Source organism: Oncorhynchus kisutch, linkage group LG17, assembly GCF_002021735.2.
Source record: "Oncorhynchus kisutch isolate 150728-3 linkage group LG17, Okis_V2, whole genome shotgun sequence".
NCBI lineage: Eukaryota > Metazoa > Chordata > Actinopteri > Salmoniformes > Salmonidae > Oncorhynchus > Oncorhynchus kisutch.
Window position 1 is genome coordinate 51,917,436 of NC_034190.2, and position 17,753 is coordinate 51,935,188.

Here is a 17,753-nt window from a genome sequence, read left to right on the forward strand (position 1 = left end):
GACTTTGGGTCCAGACCGCAGTCTACTTTTGGTTTTACACATGTCAATAAATAATTGAATCTAGCACACAATGTTCCATACATGAACCAATTGAGCCGGTCAAAATAACCCAACAGACGCAACCCTTACAGGAAAATCACATGATTTCACATGTGGAAAATGTGAAATCATGTGTTTTTGGGACACTTCACATGCGTTCACATGTGAAATTCATTTGGTTTTTCCATAAGGAAATAAATACCACCAACAATATTTTTATAAAACAGTAGCGCAACCCCTTGTGGCATGCATTTTAATCGGACACAGAAGTTTCTGCCTCTGATCTATTGATTTTGGACGCTGAGATGGGGGGGGGGGGGGGGGTTTCCTGTGCGCACATGGTGACAGAGGGGAAGATGTGCAGCGCTGAGGGGCGTCCCCCCAGCCAGCCCCCATCTGGAAGTAGCTCATTAGGAGTAGCTCAGACCCATGGGTCAAGCTTTCAGCAGTATCCTCCACTGCAGCCTTGCCCTCCTCACCTTTAGCAACACTAGGGAAACCGTCTGGTTTGGCTTAGGGCTGCTTAAAGCTCTAGTGCTGCAGGAAGGAGGTGACTGTATAAGATGGTGTTTGGGATATCCCTTTTATCCCAACTACTAATGAGATCCTCATGGGGAAAAAAGGTCTCTCCTCCTCGTGCAACAGTTCAGCTTATAGTGTTCGAACTTCAACTTTTACTTTACTACATTCCTAAATAAAATAATGTACTTTTTACTCCATACATTTTCCCTGACAGCCAAAAGTACTCTTTGCATTTTAAATGCTTAGCAGGACATAAAATGGTCCAATTCACACACTTATCAAGAGAACATCCCTGGTCATCCCTAATGCCTCTGATCTGGTGGACTCACAAAACACAAATGCTTTGTTTGTAAAGGATTTCTGAGTGTTTGAGTGTGCCCCTGGCTATCCATAAATAAAACATTTAATTGTGCCGTCTACTTGGCTTAATGTAAGGAATTTTTTATTGTTAGTACTTTTACTTTTGATACTTAAGTATATTTTAGCGAATACATTTACTTTTGATAGTTAAATATATTTAAAACAAAATACTTTTAGACTTTTACTCAAGTAGTATTTTACTGGGTGACTTTCACTTTCACTTGAGTGATTTTCTATTAAGGTATCTTTACTTTTACTCAAGTATGACAATTTGGTACTTTTATCCACCACTGGTCAAGGAACTCTGCATATTAGAACTAAGCTGAGTGTACTGCTGCGGTGTTTTGAAGCTGTCAGTCGTCTTGCCATTAAGACTACTTTTAGAACCCTTCTCTGCCATATTTGCTCCGTTTTGGAGCTGTAACTGGGGTCTGGCTGAGGCTTGCCGTCTGATCCTAGGCCATTTCCCCTTTACGTCCTGTAATAATAATACATTTCCTCTGTAAGTGGGTCCACGTGAATAGGGCTGGCAGTCTAATGAAGGATTGGCCTGCATTTACAGTAAAGCCTTCTCTTGGATAGGTCTGACAGATAGCCCTGTGCCGGCCTGGTGATGTGGTATGGAAGTAGAACTCAAAAGGACCTATAGCAGAGACAAGGTTATGGAAGTGTCTTTTGACAAAATTGTGTGGTAAAAACACATCTTTAGACTTGCTCTAACTGTGTGTGAAATTTGATTTATCTATAGCAAAAGTAGAAAATCAACAGCGCCCTGCCCTGGCTGCGGCTACATGCCCTACTGTTATCATGTTTATGAAACAGTGTTGGTATCATCATACACCACCTACATTCAGGCTAATATAACAATTACTATTAAACCTATGCTTCTTTGTTATGCTAACCTTGAACAGGGCGCTTTGAGTGTGGTCTACCTGGGCTGATGAGGGGGTGACTGCTGACGGCCATCACACTGTGGCTCATGGTCACCAAGTGGCCCTCACCTTTCTGCCCCCCCTCTGATGGGGCCGCCAGGGACCCCAGTTGTGCTCCCTGCGGCCCCTGGGTTGGACCCCTGAGCTGACCAGCCAGGGAGACTTGGGCCCCTCCAGACATCTGTTTGAGATGAAGGCCCTGGAGCTGAGAGGAGGAGTGGGCCCCCTGCTGACTACAGATGGCAAGGTTCTGCACCTATGGGAAAAGGAGATTTAAAACATCATCATGGGAAAAATTCCAATTGGACAAAAGTATGTTCTCTCCTCGACTCCTCCGTGACCCGGAAACCAATGGGTGATCGAGGAGAGTGCCAATTCGTTAGCAGGCAAACAAAGGAGCAGGGAGTAGTGCTGCCGTAGCGTGGGGGAGCGGCACTCCCTCACTTTTTTCAATTTGCGAATAGTCAGAGCTGGTCAAAAATACTTACGGAAAATTAATTCTGATAAATTCTAAATAAATTATATTTAATCACCACTAAAATGCCATGAAAACGATAGAATGACAAACAAAATAAATCTGTAGGCTGTAGCAGCCTATAGATACAGATGCAGGATCTTAATTTCAGCCAGTTTGCTACAGCAAGAAAATAAACCTGCAGCAACAGGAATTGTGAATTACTATATGTATTATAATTAATTACATTTTTGTAGGGGTTGATACATTTTTCGTTAGGGCAATCAAGTCTGAAATTTCTAAGTGGAAATGACAAACTTTAGATGCTTTTTTAAAACTCAAATACACTACAAGTTTGCATTTCTGAGGCTGGTAACTCTAATGAACTTATCCTTGATATAAAGCCAGTGCTCGATTGCTTGATATCATATCGCTTGATGGTTTTTGCAACTGTGGTTGAAGAAACTTTCAAAGTTCTTGAAATGTTCCGCATTGACTGACCTTCATGTCTTAAAGTAATGATGGACTGTCGTTTCTCTTTGATTATTTGAGCTGTTCTTGCCATAATATGGACTTGTCTTTTACCAAATAGGGCTATCTTCTGTATACCAACCCTACCTTGACACAACACAACTGATTGGCTCAAACACAATAAGACGGAAATAAATTCCACAAATGATCTTTTAACAAGGCACACCTGTTAATTGAAATGCATTCCAGGTGACTACCCCATGAAGCTGGTTGAGAGAATGCCAAGAGTGTGCAAAGCTGTCAAAAAGGAAAATAGTGGATACTTAAAAAATCTCAAATATAACACTTTTTTGGGTACTACATGATTCCATGTGTGTTTTTTCATAATTTTGATGTCTTCATTATTATTCTACAATGTCGAAAATTGTTTAAAAAAATAAAGAAAAACCCTTGAATGAGTAGGTGTGTCCAAACTTGACTGGTACTGTATATCACAGAAGACTGAAATATAACCAAATCGCTTGACATAGAAATACTGTATTTTCGGTGGTAAATGTTTTTGTTTGTTCATTAATTATACATTTATGAAAAATATTAATAACATTCTACCCATGAGGCCACTAGAGGGCGATTTGGTCATTTGACTGCAGGAAAGGGCTTCTTCGCTCACGAAACAGAAGATCTAAAGGCATATTCCCATGAAACTGATTGAGATCAAATTATTGGCATGCAGTTTGGACATTTCACCAGTAAAACGTATAGAATTATCATTCAAGATTTACAGAGATGATGGTCTATTTGGATATTAGGTATACCTAACAGTGTTTGGCGTATTAAAAATAGCAACTATTCTTGAAACAATGTGTGGGCATAGGCAGACGTTGCAAATGGATGAAGCATTTTATGCATAGGTCTATTCTACAATGATATTCAATAGGCTACATCTGTCAGTAGGCAACACATTTTGATTTTGATTGACAAATTCAAAGATAGAACTACACCACTGCAAATAAAAATGTGTTCTTAACTGACTTGCCTAGTTAAATAAAGGTAAAAAAATTAAAAGGAGAAGGAGAAACACATGCACACATTTAAAAACAATATTTTACTCATCCTTTTATCTATAAAATGTCTTGCACAACTAGCTACATCTGTTATTATCACCTTACATATTTATTTGGGGATTCTGCCCCTGTAAACATAATTTGTCTGATGACCAGTGATTGGAGAACGACAGTCTCAATTCATACAAGCTCATTTGTTTCCACGTTTCCTCTCCTTGCAGAAGGAGGAGAGGAGGCGAGAAAAAACAATTGGGATTCTCCCATAGTAGGACTCATGAGTGCCGCAAGACACTGCATCTCAGTGTTAGAGGTGTCACTAGACACCCTGGTTCAATTCCAGGCTGTATCACAACCGGATGTGATTGAGAGTCCCATTGGGCTGTGCATAATTGGCCCAGCATTACCGGGTTTGGCCGGTGTAGGCCGTCATTGTAAATAAGAATTTGTTCTTAATTGACTTACCTAGTTAAATAAAGGTACAAAACCAAACAATTGAATCCAATTGTGTGCTCATTGGGGTTGTGAATGGATGTTGTGTGTGGTGAATATTACCTGTGCACTAGCAGATTGTTGGTTGGTGGCAGACTGTGATGAGGCTGCTGATTGGACAGTGGCAACAGCTGCAGTTGGGGTGAAGATGAGCTGGGAGAACAAAACAATATTGGCACTAAGACAGCTCCAAATCAGGACCAGCTAAGCCCTCAGCTAAAGTTGGTGTTATCCCACTGAGCTATTGAGGCCAAAAAACAACAGTAACAAAGCTCTTTCAACTGAATCTCACCATCCATGAATTACATGGCTAAGGCATTTTCTTCCCTGGCAGCAATTTGATTTTGAACAAGGCCAGCCATGTGCAGCCTTGCACTGTGTTATTCTGATCTAAGATGGATAGCAACTCAAGGATGCTTGATGGTTTCAGAGAGGAAAGAGTTGTCAACAACAAAAAACATGACTCTCCACTATGGCTCCTGTCCCAAAAAAATCATACGAGGAACCTCAGTATATCTGCCAGTAAAAACATAACTGACACACAAGTTTTGAGTCTTGTTTTCCTTCTAAATTACCCTCTGCTGATGCCACATATCTATACCCTGGCCACATGAAGGAAATCATAATATTAAATCATATGAAAAACAGAGTACTCTATTCTAGTCAAGTCCATCCTATTCAACTATTGCTGTACATATTCTATTCTTTCCTACGTATTCTTCAGATCAACTATACAGTTGAAGTCGGAAGTTTACATACAGCCAGATGACCACACACTTAGTTTGGAGTCATTAAAACTAGTTTTTCAACCACTCCACACATTTCTTGTTAACAAACTATAGTTTTGGCAAGTGAGTTAGGACATCTACTTTGCGCATGACACCAGTAATTTTTCAAAAAATGGTTTACAGACAGATTTTTTCACTTATAACTCACTGTATCACAACTCCAGTGGGTCAGATGTTTACATGCACTAAGTTGACTGTGCCTTTAAACAGCGTGAACATTTCCAGAAAATTATGCAATGACTTTAGAAGCTTCCGATAGGCTAATTGACGTCATTTGAGTCAATTGGAGGTGTACCTGTGGATGTATTTCAAGGCCTACCTTCAAACTCAGAGCATCTTTGCTTGACATCATGGAAAAATCAAAAGAAATCAGCCAAGACCTCAGATTTTTTTTTTGTAGACCTCCACAAGTCTGGTTCATCCGCAAGTATAAACACCATGGGACCACGCAGCCGTCATACCACTTAGGAAGGAGACTGTCTCCTAGAGATGAATGCACTTTGGTCCGAAAAGTGCAAATCAATCACAGAACAACAGCAAAGGACCTTGTGAAGATGCTGGAGGAAACAGGTACAAAAAGATCTATATCCACAGTAAAAAGAGTCCTATATTGACATAACCTGAAAGGCAGGACAACAGGAAGAAGCCACTACTCCAAAACCGCCATAAAAAAAGCCAGACTACGGTTTGCAACTGCACATGGGGACAAATATAGTTTTTGGAGAAATGTCCTCTGGTCTGATGAAACAAAAATAGAACTGTTTGGCCATAATGACCATCGTTATGTTTGGAGGAAAAGGTGGGAGGCTTGCAAGCCGATTAACACCATCCCAACAGTGAAGCACAGGGGTTGGAGCGTCATGTTGTGAGGGTGCTTTGCTGCAGGAGAGACTGGGGGACTTCACAAAATAGATGGCATCTTGAGGAAGGCAAATGATTTGGATATATTGAAGCAACATCTCAAGACATCAGTTAAAGCTTGGTCGCGAATGGGTCTTCCAAATGGTTAATGACCCCAAGCATACTTCCAAAGTTGTGGCAAAATGGCTTTAAGACAACAAAGTCAAGGTATTGGAGTTGCCAGCACAAAGCCGTGACCTCAATCCCTTAGAAAATTTGTGGGCAGAACTGAAAAAGCTTGTGTGAGCAAGGAGGCTTACAAACCTAACTGAGTTACTCCAGCTCTGTCAGGAGGAATGGGCCAAAATTCACCCAACTTATTGTGGGAAGGTTGTGGAAGGCTACTCAAAACATTTGACCCAAGTTAAACAATTTAAAAGGAATGCTACCAAATACTAATTGAGTGTATGTAAACTTCTGACCCACTGGGAATGTGATGAAAGAAATAAAAGCTGAAATAAATCATTCCCTCCACATTCTTAAAAAAAGTGACGATCCTAACTGACCTGAGACAGGGAATTTTTACTAGGATTAATTGTCAGGAATTGTGAAAAACTGAGTTTAAATGTATTTGGCTAAGGTGTATGTAAACTTCAGACTTCAACTGTATATTCTATCCACGTACTGTCCATAATGTCTATACGGTACATTCGGAAAGTATTCATACCCTTTGACTTTTTCCACATTTTGTAACGTTTACAGCCATCGGAGGAGAAGGGCCTTGGTCAGGGAGACTGTCCTTGGAGTTGGCCAAAAGGCACCTAAAGGACTCACAGACCATGAGAAACAAGAGTCTCTGGTCTGATAAAACCAAGTTGCTCTTTGGCCTAAATGCTAAGCCTCACATCTGGAGGAAACCTGCACAATCTCTCATGCTGTGGGGATGTTTTTCAGATGTTTTTCAGTGGCAGGGAGACTTGTCAGGAGTGAGGGGAAGATGAACGGAGCAAAGTACATATAAATTCTTGATGAAAACCTGCTCCAGAGTGCTCAAGACCTCAGACTGGGGCGAAGGTTCACCTTCCAACAGACAACGACCCTAAGCACACAGCCAAGACAACGCAGGAGTGGCTTCGGGACAAGTCTCTGAATGTCCTTGAGCGGCCCAGCTGGAGCCCGGACTTGAGCCCGATCGAACATCTTCTGGAAAGACCTAAAAATCGCTGTGCAGTGACGCTCACCATCCAATCTGACAGATCTTGAGAGCATCTGCAGAGAAGAATGGGAGCAACTCCCCAAATACAAGTGTGACAAGCTTATAGCATCATACCCAAGAAGACTAGGTTGTAATCGCTGCCAAACGTGCTTCAACAAAGTACTGAGTAAAGGGTCTGAATACTTATGTAAACGTTATATCTTGTTTTTTTTACTTGAAAAACATTTGCATTTTTTTTTTTAAACAACTGTTTTTGCATTATTTTTCATTATGGGGTATTGTTTGTAAATTGATTAGGAAATGATTTAATCCATTTTAGAATAAGGCTGTATTTAATCATTAATAAATACAAATAATATATATATGTATACTCCGGACTCCGACATTGCTCGTCCTAATATTTCTATATTTCTCAATTCCATTATTTTACTTTTATATTTGTGTGTTGTGGTATTCCGGCAAGTCTACTCTCGGGGTTGGTGATTGAGGGGCGGTACGTGCTGGGACATTGGCACTCTTTGTTGGAAGTACCCAGGCTGGGCACCCCAACGCTAATGGCTTCAATTCGGTGTACTTAGGGGAAAGTGCCAACCAACCGTAAAGGCCACATAAATTGAGCACCGTGGCACACCATGGGAGAGAAAAAGTGAGAGGCAAGGAGTGAGCCTACAGAGGGGAATGAAGCTCCCGGAGACACGGAGCCTAAATGAGAAGAAGGACCGAGCCAACCTTAAGTTATTTTATTGTTACGTTTATTTTGTTTCCTAGTAAAGTTGTGTTTTCTGGGTTTAACCTCCCTGTCTCTGCGTCCATCTCTGTGCGCTCAACCCAACACCCCACGGTTTACCAAAGTGTATTGTTGTGTATTGTTAGATATTACTGCTAGGAACAAAAGTATTTCGCTACACCCGCAATAACATCTGCTAAACGTGTATGCGATCAATAAACTCAGATTTGAGTAGATTGAGCAAAACGTTCCTTTACTATTCAGATGAAGAGGCCCATCTAGTTGTGTGGAGAGGAGATGACTATAGACCATTCAATCAGCGGAGAAATAGGTATGACAAATGTGTGCGTGCGTGCCATTCTCTTACCATCTGAGCCCGCAGATACATCTGAGCTTGGCTAGCGGTGAGGACGAGGCTGGAGGCGTTGCCTAGGAGCACAGCTTGCTGGGGGATACAGGTGGGAGTGGAGCTAACACTCTGGACTCTGCTGATTATCTGGGCCGCTGCTGGAGGCGTGGTCGGGTTTACCTAGGAGAGGGGTGGACTGTAATGACAATAACTTGTAGAAGAACTAACACAATTTCAATCATATCTGTTCATGTGTTTATTTTATGAACGTTCTGTAAGGTTGCCTACTCATGAACATGCCCTCATGCCATAGATATTATCAAGTGATAAAGATGCAAACGATACAAAGATGCAGGAACAGACAAAAATAATCTAGTTCACAAGGACACAAGCAGACAGAAAGAGGGATAGTCATTCAAATCAGTGGACTAGCTACAGAGAGACAGACATCTTTATTGAAACAGTTCCACTCACAGTGGTCTGTGTGGAACATGTCTGGTGAGAGGAGGTCCAAATCTGGTTGGAGCTCTGTCTTCCTGCCACTATGGTAGCCTGTGAAATGAAGGAAATGAAGAAAGGTACCAATATCAAAACTAACAATCAATCATTTGTGCCATCCTGCAGGTAGGCTAGTGGTTGGGGCAGCATGTAGCCTAGTGGTTAGAGTGTTGGGCCAGTAACTGAAAGGTTGCTGGTTTGAATCCTTGAGCTGACAAGATAAAAAAATATATCTGTTGTTCTGCCCCTGAACAAGGCAGTTAGCCCACTGTTCTCTGGTAGGCCATCATTGTATATAAGAATTTGATCTTAACTGACTTGCCTAATGAAATAAAGGATAAATATAGTGAACAATGATTTATGGTGTCCCTTATAAGTAGGCCCTGAGATAGACTAGCATCCTGTCCAGAGAGCGTACTTGTACATCAAGCCGCCTAAAATTACAGAAACAGGAAATAGACTCCTGCTCTATGGGCCATTCTGGCTCGGACAAGGCTACTTACCAACTTTTCTTCTTCTAAGTATTTGCTATTTGCCACTACGTAGGGGAAACCCAATACAGACCAAAGAGTAACAGACAGAGACTTAGCCCCCAAGTGTAGCCTCCTCTTCTCTAATAGAGTGTAAATACCCTCGTAGTGTAAGATGACTGTGCCCCCAGGGAGGGACTAGTCATGCATCAGGAGCCCATGTTAACCAGCCAGGCCTCATACTGATGGAGGGCAATTTGTAATTAATTTTTTTTTTATTTCACCTTTATTTAACTAGGCAAGTCAGTTAATTAAGAACAAATTCTTATTTACAATGACTGCCTACCAAAAGGCCTCCTGCGGGGACGAGGGCTGGGATTTGGCAACCACTAGTGCTCTTTAGCTATAGCTGTAACGATTTTCTTCTTCTTCTGACGAGGGGTATGAAGGATCGGACCAAGGTGCAGCGTGGTACGTATTCGGCATTTTATTAAATATAACTGAACACTAGGTAACAAAAGGCACAACCTAAACAGCTCCGTCAGGTGCAACACACACTAAACAGAAAATAACTACCCACAAATCATAGTGGGAAAACAGGCTACCTAAGTATAGTTCTCAATCAGAGACAATGATCGACAGCTGCCTCTGATTGAGAACCATACCAGGCCAAACACAGAAATACAAAACCTAGAACAAAAACATAGAATGCCCACCCCAACTCACGCCCTGAGCAAACTAAAACAGAGACATGAAAAAGGAACTAAGGTCAGGACGTGACAATAGCTGTCATTTGTATTTCTATTTATTAGGGATCCCCATTAGCTGTTGCCAAGGCAGCAGCTACTCTTCCTGGGGTCCAAACACATTAAAGACACTTAGATTACACATAAAACAAAAGATAAATCAGTACAACATATAACATTATTACACCACTACATAGCTACAATACCAAATGAATAATACCACCATACAACAATATTACAATGTAAGTGTGTGTAGAGTGCGTGTGCTAGTGCGTGTGTAATGGGGCTCATACATACAGGCTGTAAAGTGTTACTGCTGTAATGACCTCTGTCAAGTTGTGCTGTTTATTGTTTTGGTAAATGTTGTCAGGAGGAGAGATACAGATTCATTGACCACTGACCATTAAGGTTAAAGGCTCAGTGCAGTCAAAAACATGATTTTACTGTATTTTATATACACTACCGGTCAAAAGTTTTAGAACACCTACTCATTCAAGGATTTTTCTTTATTTTTGCTATTTTATACATTGTAGAATAATAGTCAAGACATCAAAACCATGAAATAACACATATGGAATCATGTAGTAACCAAAAAAGTGTTAAACAAATCAAAATAGATTTTATATTTGAGATTCTTCAAATAGCCACTCTTTGCCTTGATGACAGCTTTGCACACTCTTGGCATTCTCACAACCAACTTCATGAGGTAGTCACCTGGAATGCATTTCAATTAACCTCTCTAGGGTATGTGGGATGCCACCTGGCCAATATCCAGTGAGATTGCAGAGCGCCAAATTCAAATACAGAAATACTCATTATAAAAATTCAGAAAAGAAAACATATTTTACATAGGTTTAAAAATGTACTTCTTGTGAATCCAACCACGGTGTCAGATTTAAAAAATGCTTTACGGCGAAAGCATACCTTACAATTATTTGAGAACATAGCCCAGCAGACAAATCATTACAAACAGTAACCAGTCAAGTAGAAGAGTTACACAAGTCAGATAAAGAGATAAAATGAATCCCTTACCTTTGATGATCTTCACATGGTTGCACTCAGAAGACATTAATTTACTCAATAAATGTTCCTTTTGTTCGATAAAGTCTCTTTATATCCAAAAACCTCAGTTTTGTTCGCACGTTTTCTTCAGTAATCCACAGGCTCAAACACAGTCAAAACAGGCAGACAAAAAATCCAAATTGTATCCGTAAAGTTCATAGAAACATGCCAAACGATGTTTATATTCAATCCTCAGGTTGTTTTTAGCCTAAATGATCTATAATATTTCAACCGGACAATAACGTCGTCAATATAAAAGGTAAACAAGAAATGCACTTTCTCGGATTTGCGCATGAAAAAGCTATGTGACACAGCAGGGTCCACTCATTCAGACTGGTCTTACTCCCTCATTTATCAGAATACAAGCCTGAAACAATTTCTAAAGACTGGTGACATCTAGTGGAAGGCATATGAACTGCAATTTGAGTCCTAAGTCAATGGATACTGTAATGGCATTGAATAGAAAACTAAAAAACCAAAAAAAAATACTTCCTGAATGGATTTTTCTCAGGTTTTTGCCTACCAAATCAGTTCTGTTATACTCACAGACACTATTTTAACAGTTTTGGAAACTTTAAAGTGTTTTCTATCCAAATCTACCAGTTATATGCATATCATATCTTCTGGGCCCGAGTAGCAGGCCGTTTAATTTGGGCATGCTTTTCATCCAAAATTCCAAATGCGGCCCCCTACCCTAGAGAAGTTTTTAACAGGTGTGCCTTCTTAAAAGTTCATTCGTGGAATTTCTTTCCTTACTGCATTTGAGCCAATCAGTTGTGTTGCGACAAGTTAGGGGGGTATACAAAAGATAGCCCTATTTGGTAAAATACCAAGTCCATATTATGGCAAGAACAGCTCAAATAAGCAAACGGAAATGACAGTCCATCATTACCTTAAGACACGAAGGTCAGTCAATACAAAACATTTCAAGTGCAGTCGCAAAAACCATCAAGCGCTATGATGAAACTAGCTCTCATGAGGACCGCCACAGGAATGGAAGACCCAGAGTTAACTCTGCTGCAAAGGATAAGTTCATTAGAGTTACCAGCCTCAGATTGCAGCCCAAATAAATGCTTAGTAACAGACACATCTCAACATCAACTGTTCAGAGGAGGCTGTGTGAATTAGGCCTTCATGGTTGAATTGCTGCAAAGAAATCACTACTAAATGACACCAATAATAAGAAGAGACTTGCTTGGGCCAAGAAACACGAGCAATGGACATTAGACCGGTGGAAATTTGTCCTTTGGTCTGGAATCCAAATTAGAAATGTTTTGTTCCAACCTCTGTGTCTTTGCGTGGTGTGGGTGAACGGATGATCTCCGGATGTGTATTTCCCACCGTAAAGCATGGAGGAGGAGGTGTTATAGTGTGAGGGTGCTTTGCTGGTGACACTGTCAGGGATTTATTTAGAATTCAAGGCACACTTAACCAGCATGGCTACCACAGCATTCTGTAGAGATACGCCATTCCTTCCATCTGGTTTGGGCTTAGTGGGACTATCATTTCTTTTTCAACAGGACAATGACCCAAAACACACCTCCAGGCTGTGTAATGGCTATTTTACCAAGAAGGAGAGTGATGGAGTGCTGCATCAGATGACCTGGCCTCCACAATCCCCTGACCTCAACCAAATTGAGATGTTTTGGGATGAGTCGGACCGCAGAGTGAAGGAAAAGCAACCAACAAGTGCTCAGCATACGTGGGAACTCCTTCAAGACTGTTGGAAAAGCAGGGTGGCTGTTTGAAGAATCTCAAATATAAAATATATTTTGATTTGTTAAACACTTTTTTGGTTACATGATTCCATGTATGTTATTTCATAGTTTTGATGTCTTCATTATTATTATCATTATTATTCTACAATGTCTACAATGTGATTACGTTATCTACCCGAAGGAGTTATTCGGCTGGCTCCTCCGTCGCGACGTTACCTGAACGCCCATCTGCGGCCTGCTAACCGTTAGCTGTCTTACCGGCTGCTATCTGAACAGACAATCGGACATTTTTTATTTTTTTTTATTTTTTTTATTTTTTATTATTATTATTATGTTTTCTTCTTGGGCCTCTATAACTATATCTATTGTTTTTATTTTTGTTGTTGTGTGATTTGGATTGATCCCCTCTACCACACGGAACCCCACTAATCTACTGACGGAGCGCAGGAGGTGGCTAACAACAGACCTCCATCCTATGCTAGCTTGCTACCGATGCCCTGGCTAGCTGTCTAAATCACCAACCAACCTCTCCACTCACCGGACCCTTTTGATCACTCGACTAAGCATGCCTCTCCTTAATGTCAATATGTCTTGTCCATTTCTGTTCTGGTTAGTGTTTATTGGCTTATTTCACTGTAGAGCCTCTAGTCCTGCTCACTATACCTTATCCAACCTATTAGTTCCACCACCCACACATGCAATGACATCTCCTGGTTTCAACGATGTTTCTAGAGACAATATCTCTCTCTTCATCACTCAATACCTAGGTTTACCTCCACTGTATTCACATCCTACCATACATTTGTCTGTACATTATACCTTGATGCTATTTTATCGCCCCCAGAAACCTCCTTTTACTCTATGTTCCAGACGTTCTAGACGACCAATTCTCATAGCTTTTAGCCGTACCCTTATTCTACTCCTCCTATGTTCCTCTGGCGATGTAGAGGTGAATCCAGGCCCTGCAGTGCCTAGCTCCACTCCTATTCCCCAGGCGCTCTCTTTTGACGACTTCTGTAACCGTAATAGCCTTGGTTTCATGCATGTTAACATTAGAAGCCTCCTCCCTAAGTTTGTTCTATTCACTGCTTTAGCACACTCTGCCAACCCGGATGTTCTAGCTGTGTCTGAATCCTGGCTTAGGAAGACCACCAAAAACTCAGACATTTTAATTCCAAACTACAACATTTTCAGACAAGATAGAACTGCCAAAGGGGGCGGTGTTGCAATCTACTGCAAAGATAGCCTGCAGAGTTCTGTCCTACTATCCAGGTCTGTACCCAAACAATTTGAACTTCTACTTTTAAAAATCCACCTCTCTAAAAACAAGTCTCTCACCGTTGCCGCCTGCTATAGACCACCCTCTGCCCCCAGCTGTGCTCTGGACACCATATGTGAACTGATTGCCCCCCATCTATCTTCAGAGTTCGTGCTGCTAGGCGACCTAAACTGGAACATGCTTAACACCCCAGCCATCCTACAATCTAAAATTGATGCCCTCAATCTCACACAAATAATCAATGAACCTACCAGGTACCTCCCCAAAACCTTAAACACGGGCACCCTCATAGATATCATCCTAACCAACTTCCCCTCTAAATACACCTCTGCTGTCTTCAACCAAGATCTCAGCGATCACTGCCTCATTGCCTGCATCCGTAATGGGTCAGCGGTCAAACGACCTCCACTCATCACTGTAAAACGCTCCCTGAAACACTTCTGCGAGCAGGCCTTTCTAATCGACCTGGCCGGGGTATCCTGGAAGGATATTGATCTCATCCCGTCAGTAGAGGATGCCTGGATATTTTTTTTAAATGCCTTCCTAACCATCTTAAATAAACATGCCCCATTTAAGAAATTTAGAACCAGGAACAGATATAGCCCTTGGTTCTCCCCAGACCTGACTGCCCTTAACCAACACAAAAACATCCTATGGCGTTCTGCATTAGCATCGAACAGCCCCCGTGATATGCAGCTGTTCAGGGAAGCTAGAAATCATTATACACAGGCAGTTAGAAAAGCCAAGGCTAGCTTTTTCAAGCAGAAATTTGCTTCCTGCAACACTAACTCAAAAAAGTTCTGGGACACTGTAAAGTCCATGGAGAATAAGAACACCTCCTCCCAGCTGCCCACTGCACTGAAGATAGGAAACACTGTCACCACTGATAAATCCACCATAATTGAGAATTTCAATAAGCATTTTTCTACGGCTGGCCATGCTTTCCACCTGGCTACTCCTACCCCGGACAACAGCACTGCACCCCCAACAGCAACTCGCCCAAGCCTTCCCCATTTCTCCTTCTCCCAAATCCATTCAGCTGATGTTCTGAAAGAGCTGCAAAATCTGGACCCCTACAAATCAGCCGGGCTAGACAATCTGGACCCTTTCTTTCTAAAATTATCTGCCGAAATTGTTGCCACCCCTATTACTAGCCTGTTCAACCTCTCTTTCGTGTCGTCTGAGATTCCCAAAGATTGGAAAGCAGCTGCGGTCATCCCCCTCTTCAAAGGGGGGGACACTCTTGACCCAAACTGCTACAGACCTATATCTATCCTACCGTGCCTTTCTAAGGTCTTCGAAAGCCAAGTCAACAAACAGATTACCGACCATTTCGAATCTCACCATACCTTCTCTGCTATGCAATCCGGTTTCAGAGCTGGTCATGGGTGCACCTCAGCCACGCTCAAGGTCCTAAACGATATCTTAACCGCCATCGATAAGAAACATTACTGTGCAGCCGTATTCATTGATCTGGCCAAGGCTTTCGACTCTGTCAATCACCATATCCTCATCGGCAGACTCGACAGCCTTGGTTTCTCAAATGATTGCCTCGCCTGGTTCACCAACTACTTCTCTGATAGAGTTCAGTGTGTCAAATCGGAGGGTCTGCTGTCCGGACCTCTGGCAGTCTCTATGGGGGTGCCACAGGGTTCAATTCTTGGACCGACTCTCTTCTCTGTATACATCAATGAGGTCGCTCTTGCTGCTGGTGAGTCCCTGATCCACCTCTACGCAGACGACACCATTCTGTATACTTCCGGCCCTTCTTTGGACACTGTGTTAACAACCCTCCAGGCAAGCTTCAATGCCATACAACTCTCCTTCCGTGGCCTCCAATTGCTCTTAAATACAAGTAAAACTAAATGCATGCTCTTCAACCGATCGCTACCTGCACCTACCCGCCTGTCCAACATCACTACTCTGGACGGCTCTGACTTAGAATACGTGGACAACTACAAATACTTAGGTGTCTGGTTAGACTGTAAACTCTCCTTCCAGACCCATATCAAACATCTCCAATCCAAAGTTAAATCTAGAATTGGCTTCCTATTTCGCAACAAAGCATCCTTCACTCATGCTGCCAAACATACCCTTGTAAAACTGACCATCCTACCAATCCTCGACTTTGGCGATGTCATTTACAAAATAGCCTCCAATACCCTACTCAACAAATTGGATGCAGTCTATCACAGTGCAATCCGTTTTATCACCAAAGCCCCATATACTACCCACCATTGCGACCTGTACGCTCTCGTTGGCTGGCCCTCGCTTCATACTCGTCGCCAAACCCACTGGCTCCATGTCATCTACAAGACCCTGCTAGGTAAAGTCCCCCCTTATCTCAGCTCGCTGGTCACCATAGCATCTCCCACCTGTAGCACACGCTCCAGCAGGTATATCTCTCTAGTCACCCCCAAAACCAATTCTTTCTTTGGCCTCCTTCCAGTTCTCTGCTGCCAATGACTGGAATGAACTACAAAAATCTCTGAAACTGGAAACACTTATCTCCCTCACTAGCTTTAAGCACCAACTGTCAGAGCAGCTCACAGATTACTGCACCTGTACATAGCCCACCTATAATTTAGCCCAAACAACTACCTCTTTCCCAACTGTATTTAATTTTTATTTATTTATTTATTTTGCTCCTTTGCACCCCATTATTTTTTTATTTCTACTTTGCACATTCTTCCATTGCAAAACTACCATTCCAGTATTTTACTTGCTATATTGTATTTACTTTGCCATCATGGCCTTTTTTGCCTTTACCTCCCTTCTCACCTCATTTGCTCACATTGTATATAGACTTGTTTATACTGCATTATTGACTGTATGTTTGTTTTTACTCCATGTGTAACTCTGTGTCGTTTTATCTGTCGAACTGCTTTGCTTTATCTTGGCCAGGTCGCAATTGTAAATGAGAACTTGTTCTCAACTTGCCTACCTGGTTAAATAAAGGTAAAATAAATAAAATAAATAAATATAAATAAAATTGTAAAAAAATAAAGAAAAATCCTTGAATGAGTAGGTGTTCTAAAACTTTTGACCAGTAGTATATATTTCCACACTATGAGGTTGAAATAATAATGTAAAATTGTGAAAATGAGGATAATGCCCTTTTAGTGGAAGAGCTGTTTGAATAGTTTTGGTGGGATGGAGTTTTAGCCTGCCTGGTGACATAGTTAACAGACCAATAAGAAAGATAGTGTTCAGTTGAAAATTGAAAATAATAATAAAAAATCATCACAGTGAGGTACATTGTTAACCAGAAATGATTTGATTATGTTTTTTTTTTTTACATTGACCTTTAACTATAAACCATTCCTACTGAGATACACACTCAATTCAACATCCCACTATTGAGGTCCATGTCTATGGCACTGTAACTTCTCACAGACATCTAAACAAAAGTGATTACCCTGAACCCCAGGATAGAGAGACTGAGAAGTCAGGTCATGGACTCCATTCACCCGTAAATCATGGTAGCATCCACATGAATGTAGAAGTGTTCAGAAACATATATTCTTATTTACAATAATCTAAAACAACCAAAACAAACTGCAAATGCATCCAACAAGCTTGATGTAACCACTGCAATTTCAAAACGATTCACCCGAAATGGATGAATATGTACGAATATATGATAGTCTGCAGTTTAACCTCATAGTCATTGTCTCATTTCAAATCCAAAGTGCTGGAGCACAGAGCCAAAATAACAACACAAAATGT

General features: G+C 41.4%; 1 protein-coding gene across 4 annotated transcripts in view; it reads right to left on the reverse strand.

Annotated features, from left to right (window-relative positions):
- Positions 1–17,753, reverse strand: part of LOC109907868 (polyhomeotic-like protein 2) — a 54,795-nt gene that overhangs the window by 11,890 nt on the left and 25,152 nt on the right. For 2 of the 4 annotated variants that reach the window (XM_020506122.2, XM_020506123.2), the window contains exons 4-7: positions 8,726–8,803; positions 8,270–8,431; positions 4,395–4,484; positions 1,824–2,109 (exon numbers count right to left, since the gene is read on the reverse strand). In XM_020506122.2, the coding sequence (XP_020361711.1) occupies positions 1,824–2,109; positions 4,395–4,484; positions 8,270–8,431; positions 8,726–8,803 (616 nt within the window). The remainder of the gene's footprint in view (positions 1–1,823; positions 2,110–4,394; positions 4,485–8,269; positions 8,432–8,725; positions 8,804–17,753) is intronic. The other 2 variants (XM_020506125.2, XM_020506124.2) reach the window with 2 other exon arrangements.